The sequence below is a fragment of the Meriones unguiculatus genome, chromosome 2 (genome assembly GCF_030254825.1).
Source record: "Meriones unguiculatus strain TT.TT164.6M chromosome 2, Bangor_MerUng_6.1, whole genome shotgun sequence".
Classification (NCBI taxonomy): Eukaryota; Metazoa; Chordata; class Mammalia; order Rodentia; family Muridae; genus Meriones; species Meriones unguiculatus.
The window spans coordinates 118074159-118088962 of record NC_083350.1 but is presented as its reverse complement, the minus strand read 5'-3'; the positions used below and the strand labels follow the sequence as shown (position 1 = coordinate 118088962).

Here is a 14804-nt window from a genome sequence, read left to right as displayed (position 1 = left end):
AGAGTGGACGCAGGACTAGCCACAGGATTTTCAACATGGATTGCTGCAGCCATGAATCATCTGAAGGAATGGGTGGGCACGGGAGTGTTAGCAGGCCTTCTGGTGTTGGTATCCTTGGTTTGCCTGTGGTATATATGCAAGATTAGAGTCTCACAACAGTGTGATGCAGCCATGATCATTCAGGCCTTTACAGCCATTGAAGCAGGACATTCTCCCCAAGCATGGTTGGATACCATAAAAAGCTAAAATGATACGCTCAGGATGCGAGGCTAAGCACTGCACTCAGGGTCAGCAGCTTTCGACCCAGAGAAGAGCATGTCTGATTGCATGCGGGTTGATGCCCCAGGTCCCGCCTCTGAGAAAAGGTATCGGACGGGTCTGATGCTCTTTGGGTGGATGACACCTAAATGAACATCTGTACAAAGTCCCAATTTATTTCTAATATCAGAGATCAGACCTCTACTCTTGCCTGATGCGTCTAAAACAAAAAGGGGGAACTGTAGAGAGCTGTGGAATGCTATGCCTTAAAGATGGAGCTGGTTTCCGCCTTCCACCTTCCCGATGGTGAGTGCTCTCTGTCACGAACAACTCCACATTTGGCTAAGGCCGAGGATCTGGCTTGCTTCCATGTATGTGGACCTATCTGCATTGCCCACATGGCACGCTGGGGTTGGCTACCCAGAGGCTATTTAAGCTGTGGGCTGGCTTTCCCCGGGGTCCGAGGATTGTTCAATGTTCCTGAATAAACTGCATTGAAAAAAAAAAAAAGAGTTAATATAAGATGAAGTGAATGAGAGACGTGGAGTCAGCAGTCAAGGCATATCCGTTTTGAAGGACAGCTACCCACTCAATATCACTGCTGAAGGAAAAATATACGTGGGATGTTTCCCATAGCAGTTCCCCAAATTGGACATTTATCTGATATGCCATATTTTAGATTTTAATATTTAACCTCTTTAAAATCTGGTATCATAAATGTTAGTGTGTTTTAGCATACATTAGTAACTATTAGAATATTACTAAAAACAGAATGTTAGTTCTGAAGCTGTTGGTGTAAAGGGTACAGTAGAACAGTGAGTGCTATAGTTCTGAAGATATGTGTACTGTCATTCTTAATAAAATGACACTGATAGATATAAAGCAAGGCCTACCTCAGTTATATCATGTACCAAATGTGGAAAAAAAAAATGGTTCATTTGGCAGCCGCTGGCATCCAGCACCTTTGTATTCATCTAACGAAAAACTGGACTTGTGTGAAGTTTTTATCTCTATAACGGTACCTGGATATTGTTCAGGTATTATCTATGCTTATGTGTCACGGGGGAAAAAATTGTTTCCCCATTCAACGATGGCCCAAAACTTAGCTAAAGATCTTGGGAAGGAGAAACAAAATTTCAGATTGAAGTGTGAGTCCCACCACATAATCCATCCTCTTGAAAGCTGAGGATTTTTTAACCAGTTAGGCTAGCCTTGGAAACATATTCCATTGGGCAATATTTACATGGTAGAAGGGAGAAAAGATGGACAGGAAGCAACTCAACTCCGAGTTGCTTTTACTTTGTAGTGATTATGTGTCTTTTTGAATTTTATAGATATTTTGCTAGACGACACTGGTGATACAACCGGACATAAAGATGGCTGCAGTGTGAAAATTATGGTCTCCATAAGCAAGGGCTATGGTCGGGCCAAGGTATTTCACTAATTTTTTATTCTCTTTAAGTCACGAATGAGAACTCTTATCAATTTAAATGTGTTGCATAACTGAGGGTTTGTTCCTGTAGATTTTTTTTTTTTTTGCATTGGTGCTTGCTGAATATCTTATATAAGATGAAAGGATAGAGACAATAAAGAAAGGACATCTCCATAAACAGGTCACTAGAGCCACATGCCAAGATAGCTCTCCAGGGCTGTACAGGAAAAATATGTGGATCGTTGTACAAACAGGAGACTACAAGATAATGAATATTCTAGATGCCAGAGAGACAGTCTACTGAAATCGGTAGAGCAAACTCCATTAATGACACTTGTTCATGTCCCTTTTAAGCATACTGCTGCCTGATCAGGCAATGATTTAATATCTGTGTTCATATATTATCTTCAAATTAATACTATTCGACTCTGTGTCCTAAAACTCAAAAGGATTTTTAGTTGAATTGTTACTTAGTAGCCCAAAATACATTCTTGTATTTTTAATCAAACGTAGTAAAATATTTCAAAATTTAAACATAATACTCGAGTTTTAAAAGTGAAATGCTACTTGTGAAAATATTGCAAGTAATACAGCATCACAATCTTTCTGCCTGAGCAGCAGACTTTTGCCTGCTTTTCCCAAGTGGGCATTTATGGCTAATGGTCTCGGGGAAACCTAAACTACCTCTAATTGAAAAGCAGCTGATCTAAATCAGGGTGTAAGCACCCATATTCACTGTACTATAAACATACTAGAAAAAAAGTTTTCCCACCAACAATAACCTAAATAATAATGTGTTTCAAAATCTTTTTTTCCTGTACAGCCCAGGAGAGCTATCTTGGCATGCAAGGACTGTCTCAATATATATATTTATAAATATTTATATATTTATATATAATATATATATATTTATATAACCAGTTCTAGAGGCAGACAACTCTGAGATCGAGCTTCTAGCCAATTTGGGTATTGGTGTGGACACTGTGGGCTACAGATGGTCAATTTCTTCTTAAAGATTTGTTTATTATATATACAGTGTTCTATCTGCATGTATACTTGCATGCTAGAAAAGGGCACTAGACCTCATTATAGATGGCTGTGAGCCACCATGTGGTTGCTGGGAATTGAAACCAGGACCTCTGGAAGAGCAACCAGTGCTCTTAACCTCTGGGCCATCTCTCCAGCACGTCTTCATTTTTTTTTTACATCTTTTTAATTTACTTATTTTTTTATTCACTTTGGTAGTCAACTTCTTGATTGAGCCTGATGGATCCTTTCCTTGGCGTCTCTGAAAGGAAGAGATGTACCAAAGACATTAATCTTCTTATCCCAATGTCCTCATTTTCATGGTCTTCTATGACCCTAGATACCTCCCAAAGGCCACTCTGCTCATTGTCACTACAATGGAGATCAGGACTTCAGCAAATTAATTGGGGGAACAAAAATATTTATCCCCTAACAGTACTAAAATGAATATTAAAACTGGTTAGCTCAGAATTTCTAAAGAAAAAAAAAGTGATGTCAAACTCAGGTCATATGTCTGTAAAAATGATGATGATCACTTACGCTTCTGTGTTAAATGATACAGCTAAAGAAACTGAGGGTTAGGGTCAGCTGTGTGACTTATCTCTGATCACATTTCTTAACGAGGTGGTAGATGCTATGTGTTGTAGAATTCATGTGTTCTAAACGCTTGGCTCAATGATTATTTTACTGCTCTTTAATGGCCACTAGACTGCTAAAAACAGGATTGTAACATTTTCACTAATTTTACCCACTGGTATCAAAATTATTTCATATAATTATTTCCTCCTAACAAAAAAGATATTCCAACTTAACTACAGCTGTCAAAATCTTTGCATTTATCCTTTTCCTAGAAAAATAATTTCAATTAGCCATTATATAAGTAATTTAGATATGAGATCATCATTTCTACTATTAAAGAATGTTCCACAATGAGTCCTGAATGTTTCTCTTGTGGGTTCTTTGAAATTTTCTGACAAATTAAAAGTCACACTTGTTTTCAGATAGGTAAATATCATGGTAGGTTACTAGTTTTTAATTATGCATTGGTTTTTAAATTCAAGGTAAAAATGAAAACACTGTGTATTTGGTTTACCAAAGGTAAAAATCATAAAATAACGAGACAAAGTTCTAGATTTGTTTGGCAAAATTCATTCTCTCTTCTATTTCTTTCTTCTGCACAGCCTCTCATAGGAGGAATGAGTCAAATACATCACAATGAAAGGCGATTCTCTCTGATGCCTGTCACCCTCTCTTTCTTCTGAACAGCTTATGTACCAGTTTCCCTTTGCCTACTGTGTCATCAAAGTACTGTTGTTGATGATGATGACAACAATGATGTTGTTGTTTTTCTAACTATGACTTTATTTGCTTGCTTGACTAAGTAGCTGGGGTATATTTTATTTCTTAGAACCCACTACATACAGTCGTAAACAGCAACTACAGTCATATATTTTAGTGGGAAGTATAGTGATAAAGTCCTAACACTGTTGGGTCTCTCTCCTTTTTTTTCTCACTAAGGATCAGAAGTCTCAGGCATATTTGATAGGATCCATTGGTGTCAGTGGAAAAACTAAATGGGATGTCTTAGATGGTGTCATTAGGCGTCTCTTTAAGGTAAGTTTTTGAAGATAGCCTGACATCACTTTTCATGGTTTTCCCCTTCACTTTCATAGTCTGAATGTATCTGCTTCCCACCCCCACTCCATCTCAACATGGAAATATTTCTGTCTTCAGACTGTTTAATATAACAGTTCTTATACACTCTGTCCATTTTTTTAGTTTTTAAAATTTATTTGTTTTATACGTATGGGTGGTCTGCATATGAGTCTGTGTACCATATACATGCCTGTTATCTATGGGAAAAAAAATAAAAATGACATCAGATCCCTTCATCTAGAAGTTACAGGTAGCTGTTAGCAACCATCTGGGTACTGGAGGTTGTACCCTGGTCTTCTGGAAGAGAAACAGTATTCTTAACCAAGCAGCCATGTGTCCACCCAAAACGTCTCCAGCACTGGGTATCCCAGGTGCTCTCCCGTCTAAGTACTAAACAGACCCAACCCCGATCATTTCCTGAGACGAGAGGGAATCAGGTACATTAAGAGTGGTATGGCAATAGACCAAACTGTGAATCAAAATTCTTGACAAGCGGCTTTTAGCCTCATGAGTTTCTATTTGTTGCAGATGGGATGAATTTCTGTTTTGACATTTCCTTATCTGTTTTGTGTGTGTGTGTTTGGACCGTTCTAGGAATATGTATTCCGAATTGATACATCCTCTAGTCTTGGCCTGAGCCCTGACTGTATTGCTAGCTACTGCATAGGAGACTTGATTAGATCCCATAGCCTAGAAGTGCCTGAGCTGCTACCGTGTGGATATCTGGTTGGAGATAATGATGTCATCACTGTGAACCTGAAAGGTAAAAAGAAAGTAAAAAGAAAAGTGTAACTTTTACTTCTTCTATTTGCTTTTTTTTTTTTTAATTTTTCTGTTTGTTAACATTTGCATATATTATAAGTTCTATTAACCTCTGTGATAGGTTTGGTTTAGTTAGAAATCTAAATTCCTACAAAAAACCATTAAAAGCCCAAGAAAGTAATTCTGTCAGTTCTGTAAGGTAGTGCTGAAGAGTCACCAAGACTTGTACAAGAAAAGTAACTTGGGGGATTTCAGATCTAGTGGTTTTTTGCTTGTTTGTTTGTTTTCTATCTCATCCTTATGGGGATAGCTTTCAATGAGAATTACTGTGTTTTCAAGACTAATATGTTCACAGCTATATTTTGGATATAAAATGTGTGTATTCAATAAACATATATTTTTGTTTCGATGTTGAATACACATTCAATAAATATGTGTATTCAGTTCCTTAGGTGGTAGAGAATGAGAGTTAATCGCCAGGGATTCTGCATGCTGCTTCCTGGCTTTGTGCTGTTGTGTCTAATGGAACACGGGACACAGGCTCGCCTCTCTAGTTCCTTGTATGAATGTTTACAAGAATAAAAAGTTGTCTACATAAACTGTGGGTTGATGCACTAATATTTGGCTTTATGCTTAAAGTAATTGACTTAGTAAAAAGAAATAATGTTGCTCTCTTCTTAATCCTCTGGCAACAATTTGTATTTTTTTCAAAAGCTTAAATGGTTATACAGCTTTGCTGCTTTTATGAGCGATAGAAGGTAATAAGAATGGGACTACATATTGTCCCCTTACGTTTTGGCTTTTTGAGACAGAGTGTCACTATGTAATTACAGCTGGCTTTGAATTCACATTGTCTTTCACTAAGGCTGACTACTCATGAAGCCATTTCCCTGTCCTGCTTCTATATTACCTTACTTATCTCCCTCTCTTCTGTAACACTATAAATATAGCTCTAAGATAAATTAGCACATTTATTTATTTTAAGAAATTTCAGTTAATGTTTGTTTGTTTGTTTTTCTTTGATCAATAGTGGAAAACAAGCAGCTGCCAGTGCAGGAAAGCCTGAGAAGAAAGAAACAGCTTAGGTTTTCATCATACCTCCTTATCAATATGTTCTCTGTTCAAATGACAACCAATGCATGCAAGTTAGAAGTAGCTAGGAAATTATTTTGTATGAGCTACATTCTAATGTCTAACAAGGCTTTATTTTGGCTTAATAATGCATTTCAAATTCTATCAAAAAAAACCAATAATGCTTATTATTTTCTTTGTTTCTTCCTTCAGGGGTAGAAGAAAATAGTCTGGACAGTTTTGTTTTTGATACACTGATTCCTAAACCAATTACCCAAAGGTACTTTAACTTGCTGATGGAGCACCACAGAATTATACTCTCAGGACCAAGCGGCACTGGAAAGACCTACTTAGCAAACAAACTTGCTGAATATGTAATAACAAAATGTGGGAGGAAAAAAACAGAGGATGCAATTGCTACTTTTAATGTGGACCACAAGTCAAGTAAGGTGAGTCACAGGACACTATGAAAACGACTGTTGTTTATCCATAAGTATCTTCAAGCAATCAAGTCTTAAAATTACGTGCAACTTTCACTTCACACATTTAAAAAAATCTATATCATCCACAAAAATTATAATCTAGTGGGTGAACAAACTTTACTTAGCAAATATGCATAACCTGCTATTTTTAATAACAGTCACTTACCATGTACTTGAAAAGGCAATCAGATTATAAGAAATAAGATGGCAGAGCCTCTGTGGCTGACTTCCCTTAGACATGCATTCACAAGAATGGCAGCTATTATGCATGATGCTATGGAAGGAAGAAGGTTAAATGAATCCACAGGCTGAGGCAGGCTGCATAAAAATACAATATTTGTTTTAAGCATCCATAAGTAAAAAGAAATTAACTAGGGACTGATTTGAAAATAACTGTTATAGTTGCAGAAAGTTTATCAGAGTGGCAATTTGCTTATATCATGAGAAATTCTGCTTGGGAAGTTTGGAGAAGTGAGGAATGTTTCAGGGGGCTGGTGTTCTAATATGCCACACTAATCTGGCTGGTGTCCATTATTACATAGGCATGTGAGGCTAAATCCTCACTGACAGTTTCTGCTATACTTAGTGAAATAAAGAGTGCTATAACAGGGATTAGGTGATGGCTAACATGACCATAACACTACCAGTTATAGCAGTTCTGTTTGTTAAATTCTCAGCAGCTGCTCCCTAAGTGCTGTTGGGAAAGTACAACTGTCATCACCATTACCTTGGTGGTGTACCAGTGAGAGAGGGTCATACCGGAGCCTTCAAAATGGCCTACTTGAATGATGTAGTAAACTCGACAAGCCTTTCAGTGTGTTGGTCGATTTCTTGTCACTGTGATTAAATACATGAGATAAACTTAGAGGGAAGAATCATTCTGTGTCACAGTTCCTGAGAGTTCGGTTCATGGTCAGCTGGGCCCATTGCCATCTGTGTGGTCATTCCAGTTCTGGCACTGTAGAATGTCATGGACACAAGAGAACTTGACGAGGTAGAGATGGTGACTTTGTGGTAGCCACATATCAGAGAGAAAGGAGGGGAATGTTTCTAAATAATAGGTAGACCCTTTAAAGAAATACCCTAGGCAATGACCCTCTTCCGTAAGACCCTCTCTTTGAGTAGTCTATTCAATATCAACCCACATTAGGTTAATCAATTGATGATATTATTGGCCACTTGATATGATCAGTTCCTCAAAGCCTGCCAACTAGCAAATAACTACGTAACACCAAAGCCTTTGAGAGGACGTAGAAAATCCATGTCTGAGATTTGCAAATTTGCCAGAGGTGCTGTTACTCAAAAAACCCATCGGATTCTTCAAATAAGCCAAATGCGTAACTAACTAGGGGGGCTCATTAAGTACTGGGGGAATTGGAGACCATACTGAAAACCTTTGTTTTGTTTTTTCATTTTGTTTTTTCAACTTTAAAATGAAAGAAATGTTAGGGTTGTGCTAAGTACTCAAAGAAATTGTGTGTGGGGGTGTTTTGTTTGGTTTGGTTTGTCAGTATGTGGATAAAGAGAAAGACAGAGAAAACTATCAGAGACAGAGGTAAACTATCAGTACCGTCATTTCTTAAAGTATGCTTATCAATATTTAGTTATATCCCTTGGTTCTCAATGAAGATTTCTTGCACAAGTACACACTCATCTCCCAACACACATATACCTTGCTTCAAAATTATTCTCACAAAGTAACATATACAATGTGCATGAGGTGTCTTAAACCTAAATCAATGTGGCCTTTAAATAATGGACATTTACAGAATTATTCAATATAATTATTCAGCATTATTCAAATTGTGGTTATGTCACTTTTTGTCATCTATACTGAAGAATGACATAAAACTCAAGGTGGAAAACTTGACTCGTCTTTAAGCTGAATTAGAAGGAGACAATGGATCATCTCTTCCTACCTGCATATGAACCATCTCCTGTGATCCTGTTTCTTTATATTTTCACAGGAGGGCCTTTTAGTCACTGCACTTTTCTTCCAGACAAAGGGTAAAAGAACTCTGAGGTCTCTTGGGAATACCCTATGTTCTCTTTGGCTTTTCCTCAGTGTTGACATGCCAGAATTCTACGCAAGTTCTTTGTTTTGAAACATAAAACAAAGAAAAGAAATAAAAAGGATTTGGAAGAGGAGACCAAAGCATTTTGATAAAATGGAGGATCATTTTGTATATGATTGTTTGCATATGAATTAAATATGTCAACTCTAAATGGGATACAGTTTGACAATGTAAAGCGTAATAGGTCAATTCCTCTAACAAAATGATCTCCTCTCAAATATATGTGTATGTGTGTGTGTGTGTGTGTGTGTGTATACATATATATTCTTTTTTAAATATTTATATCTTATTTTTAAATATTTAGTATTTGGAGAAATTTTCATAATTATTAAATTAATTATTAATTAAATTATTTCTGATTACATATTTTAATATTTTTTATTTTTCAAATGAACAAAGTGATTTTCAAATGAACAAATAGATCACTTTATATTTTGTTTCTGCTGAGTGGTCAGGGGTGGGATCCTTAGGGGTATTTAAGTAAAACATGATCCTAGGAAGCAGTATTGGGAAGGAACTCTCTAACAAACAATTATAGCACTGATCAAGAAAACACAAAACACAAAAGAAAGATGTTGATTTTTCTCCCTTAGTTTGTTACATATGGATGAGTTGTCATTTAGGCTGTGTGCAGAATTAGTGCCAGGGAATATGGCTTATTATTTTCAAGTTGACAGAGAATCCACACTGTTTTTTTGGGGGTGGGGGGTAGGTACTGAGGGGAGAGGATATGCGTGGGATGGTGATAGAAAGAGGGAATGACAAGTAAAGATTTTCTAGGGGTAGCAACGAAGAAATATATATTTTCAAAAATAAAATGCTAATGAGGCATGAAATAATAAGTCTTTTGCTACAAAAAAAAAAGGAAGAACCATGTAATTGCTGCTTTGTTCTAGACTATGCTATTAGAAAACAGCAGACGTGGACAGCAGTCACTTACTCAAAAAAAAAATTATCAAGTAATAAACCATCAAAGGGAAAAAGAAAGTGCCTCCTCATGTTTTTGGTACCTCTTCATTTTACATTCTGTTCCTCTTCCCACTCTTCAAGCCCTCTCTCAAGCTGCCAGCTGGAATATTGTGATTGAGAGCAGAGCACACAAACAATTACACTTTGTGACATTTGATATAACAGGCCCAGAAGGATGGAAATGGATTTAGTAGAGCGTATGTGGCCAGCTGAAGCCACTTGGAATGTTAGGTAGGAAAAGATCAGAAAACTGGCCTTGGCAGACTCATTTGTAATGGATGTGATCTCCATATAACAGTAGTGCTATCCATGGTCTCAAGGTCTAGACGGGGATTCATCTCATTGCCAGGTCCATCTGGCATCCAGAGCTACCCTATTTTGCCTGACTTGATAAGGGTGGCAAATGCTTAAAGCACATCCCTCAGTCCCTTCACCTAAGATTTTCAATCCATAAACTGGACTGACAAACACAAAGTGCTTTCCAAGGGGGCTGTAAAAATATCTGTTTGTTCCAGTGGTGGCAGTATACACCAGGCAGAGGCAGGTGGAGCTCTGGAGTTCAAGGCCACCCTGGTCTATAAAGCAAGTTTTAAGACAGCCAGGGCTACACAGAGAAACCCTCTCTTAACAGACAACATGTGTATTTGAACAGATAAGTGGCCCAAAGCTTTCATCATATTCCCAGGATTCTCCTACATACCTATTAATGGTTCTGCTGGTCTAAAGTGTCTTGCTTTATTGCATATAGTATGATGATATAAAAGATTTTATATTTTCCTTTCTAAAAATTCTTGCTGTTATAAATCTAATCTCTTCTTTCCTTCCTACTTCCCTGGTAAGATCTTTCTTGGTCTTTTCCACTGTTTCCCCAACTTCATCTACTGTAAATGAAAGTATTTCCAATATTCTGTCCTTCTCTCTCCATCCTCTGCTCTTTTCTCCCTTCTTCTCTCCATCCCTCTCTTCTGCTGTCCTTCAGTGATTCTAGTGACTTCCATGTGTGCTGACCTGGATGGTAGACAAGAATTGAACGTCATTAGCCACACACATTCTCCACAATTTCAAAGCTTTCGTTCAACCTCCAAGTGTGTTCCAGTTCATCTGATTCAATTATGTGTAGAAACGACAGATGTGGCTCGAAAGGCCTCAGAGGTGCATGCTCTTTTATTCATCTCCATAACAATCTTCTTGCCCTCTTGAATGCCTACAATTTTCTTTCTCTTTTTTCTTTCTTTCTTTCTTTCTTTCTTTCTTTCTTTCTTTCTTTCTTTCTTTCTTTCTTTCTCTCTCTCTCTTGCTTTCTTTCTCTCTTTCTCTTTCTTTCTTTCTTCCTTTCTTTTTTTCTTTTTCTTTCTTCGCTTTACATCCCGATCATAGGCCCTTCCTCTTCTCCTCCTGTTCCCATCCATCCTCCCACTTCCCTCTATCCCTCCCCCACACTCCTCAGATAAGGGGAGCCTCCCCTCTCTATCAACTCAGACAAACATATCCACTCACATCATGACTTAGAACATCTTCATACCCTATGCCTAGCGAGGCAGCCCTGCTAGAGAGAAATGATTGAAAAGTAGACCACAGAGTCCATGTCAGAGACAGCCCCCTCTCCCCTTTCTAGGGGACCCATATGTTGCCCAAGCTATCTATTGTCTGCATATGTGTATTGGGCCCAGGTTGAGTCCATGCATGGTCCTTGGCTGATGCTCCATAAATCCCCCTTGGCCCAGGTTAGTTGGATCTGTTGGTCTTCTTGTGGAGTTACTTTCCCCTCTATTCTTCCCCCATTCTTCTACAAGACTCCCTGTGCTCCACCCAATGTTTGGCTTTGATTATCAGCATTTATTTTGATCTGCTATTGGGTGACACCTCTCAGAGGACAGCTATGCTAGTCTCCTATCTGTAAGCATAGCAGGATATCATTAATAGTGCCAGGTTGGCTTTCTCCAATGGAATGGGTGTCAGGTTGGGCCAGGCACTGGTTGGACATGCCCTCAATCTTTGCTCTATCTTTATCCCTGCATATATTGTATGCAAGGTAAATTTGAGGTTGAAGTTTTTGTGGGTGGGTTAGCGTTCCTCTTCCTCCACTAGGAGTCCAGGATAGTTAGAGGGTAGCCTCCAGTCTCTATGACCCCTGCTACTAAGAACCTCAGCTAGAGGAACCTTCATATGCTCCCAGGAGCCTAACCTGTCATAAGTCTCCAGCTTGTCTCCCCTGCCCATAGTTTCTCTTCTCTTTGCAAGCTCTGTTCTCCCGTTCCCTCTCCCCAGTCTAATCTATACCTTCACTTCTCTCTGTGCTCATTCTTCAACCCCGTTCACCCTCTCTAACAATTTCTGCTATATATTCTATTTCCAGTTTTGAGTGGCATTTAAGTATCCCTCCCTTGAATCCTCCTTGTTAGTTATCTTTTTTGGATCTATGCATTGTAGTATGCTTATCCTGTACTATATGGCTAATATCTGCTTATAAGTGAGTACATGCCATGTGTGTCTTTCTGGGTCTGGGTTACCTCACTCAGGATGATCTTTTCTAGTTCCATTAATTTTCCTGCAAATTTCGTGATTTCCTTGTTTTTAATAGATGTGTGGTATTCCATTATGTAAATGTAGCAATTTCTTTCTCTGTTCTTCAATTGAGGGACATCTGGGTTGTTTCCAGTTTCTGGCTATTACAAATAAAGCTGCAATGAACATAGTTGAGCAAATGTCCTGGTTATATGATGGAGCATCTTTTGCATATATGCCCAGGAGTGGTATATGTGGGTCCTGAGGTAGTGCTAGTCCCAGTTTTCTGAGAAAGTGCCAGATTGATTTCCGAAGTTGTTGTACAAATTTGCACTCCCACCAGCAACTGCTTGACTCAAAGTTCCCTTAAAATTCCCCTTTGTTCTTTTGTTGGCCCTATCCATTCACATCAGAGAAAATAGAAAAATCTCTTCAGAATTAAAATCTGGCTCAGTTATAATCCTCCAGTGTTTACTATTGCTCTCTGCATTCGATTTAAAACACCACACTTTCTTGTTCAGAAAGACAGGATTCAGCAGTCTCAGTGTTCTCTTGGCTGATCTCTTTTTTTCTTGGTGTTGTACTTTCTGCACTGCCTCATTTGCATCTCATGAATATTACATGTGTCTATGTGGTCAACAGGAGATGTTGCATGATATTACCTGTCATTGCAGAGTATAAAATTCTGTTTAAGTTATTTGCCTCCATTTTTTTTTCACAAAGCTCACTCTTCACACTTGTCTTTGTGGATACCATATTTTCATATTTTTGAATTTTCCCATTCCTGTTTTTTTATGTGGAAAACTCTTCTCTCATTTTTAAACATCAAAATATTCCCTAACCATAAACCAATAGTTATAGCGCCAAGTACTTCTACTATTTAAAGTATTGTGAGTAATATTTACATGTTGTAAAACAAAATATATGAAAGTAATATATTATTCTTAATTTAAAATAATTTTTATTTTTATTTATAGTTATATGTGTACTGCCTCACATCTTTGTAGATAATAAATTTAGTACTTTGATTATTATTAATCATTGTACATTTCTTTTGATAAATACATTACTCTTTCCTACAGACAAAAGACAAGCAAACAAAGGTATCAATGGTCCATAGGTCTACACTTTTCTATGTGATACATTTCAATTCTGTCTCCATGAATCCAGTGTTGTTTATTCTTTCCCTTCCATTTCACATACCACAACCATGTACTGTGTCCCATTACAATAGAATCCTCATTTCCCAAATATGTCTTGCAGTTGCACTTTCTAATTTTTATTTTTCCTTTTTAATATTTTAAACATTGTGACTCATTATATTCTGTTCTTTAAACCTATGACATACTTCATTTAACTCTCAGTGCCCCATTTTTAATTTGATTGCTTGATTTGTTGCTGTTTAACTTCTTGAGCTGTTTATATATTCTGGATATTAGCCCTCTGTCAGATACAGGGTTGATGAAGATCTTTTCCCAATCTGTAGGTAGTCGTTTTGTTCTGATGAGTGTCCTTTGCCTTACTAAAATTTGAACACCTAAAGAAGCTAAGCAAAAAGGAGGAGTCTGGGTAAGATGATCAATACTCATTCAGAAAGGCAAATGGGATAGGCATGAGAAGAGGATGAAAACAAGGAACAAGACAGGAGCCTACCACAGAGGGCCTCTGAAAGACTCCACCCAGCAGGGTATCAAAGCAGATGCTGAGACTCATAGCCAAACTTTGGGCAGAATGTAGGAAATCTGATGAAAGAAGGGAGAGATAAAAAGACCTGGAAGGTGCTGGAGCTCCACAAGGAGAGCAACAGAACCAAAAAATCTGGGCCCAGAGATTTTTTTCTGAGACTGATATTCCAACAAAGGACCATACATGGAGATAACCTAGAACCCCTGCATAGATGTAGCCCATGGCAGCTCAGTGTTCAAGTGGGTACCCTAGTAAGGGGAACAGGGGCTGTCTCTGACATGAACTCAGTGGCTGGATCTTTGATCACCACTCCCAGATGGGGGAGCAGCCTTACCAGGCCACAGAGGAAGACAATGCAGCCAGCCTTGGTGAGACCTGATAGGCAAGGGTCAGATGAAAGGGACGGAGGACCTCCCTTATCAGTGGTCTGGGGAAGGGGCATGGGAGGAGAAGAAGGAGGGAGGGCAGGATTGGGAGGGATGAGGGAGGGGATACAGCTGGGATACAAAGTGAATAAACTGTAATAAATTAAAAAACAATTTTTAAAAGATTCATCTCAATGGCCACCCTTCACCCCCACCCCATGAGCCCATCAGAAAACTTGAATGAACATTACTCATTGCCTCTGCCGTGTCCTGGCTTTGCTCTATCCACACTGCAGCTCATGTTCTGACTTAGCCTCACAGACAGACTGAGGGAACATGTCATGTGTGTGGTGCGTGTGGTGCGTGTGTTTACCTGACTGCCAGAAATTGGGATCATAGAACTGTTTTAACCCTGAGAAAGATTTACAAATTGAAAATGGCATTATAAATATGCAAATAGTATGGAAATGCTCTTACTGATTAGGATAATTCTAAGCAACCTAATTTTGCTCCTGAC

General features: G+C 38.3%; 1 protein-coding gene across 9 annotated transcripts in view; it reads left to right on the top strand.

The window, feature by feature from the left end:
- Positions 1 to 14804, top strand: part of Nav3 (neuron navigator 3) — a 560089-nt gene that overhangs the window by 531179 nt on the left and 14106 nt on the right. For all 9 annotated transcript variants that reach the window (XM_060378026.1, XM_060378025.1, XM_060378030.1 and 6 more), the window contains 4 exons: positions 1593 to 1690; positions 4235 to 4330; positions 4967 to 5135; positions 6419 to 6654. In XM_060378026.1, the coding sequence (XP_060234009.1) occupies positions 1593 to 1690; positions 4235 to 4330; positions 4967 to 5135; positions 6419 to 6654 (599 nt within the window). The remainder of the gene's footprint in view (positions 1 to 1592; positions 1691 to 4234; positions 4331 to 4966; positions 5136 to 6418; positions 6655 to 14804) is intronic.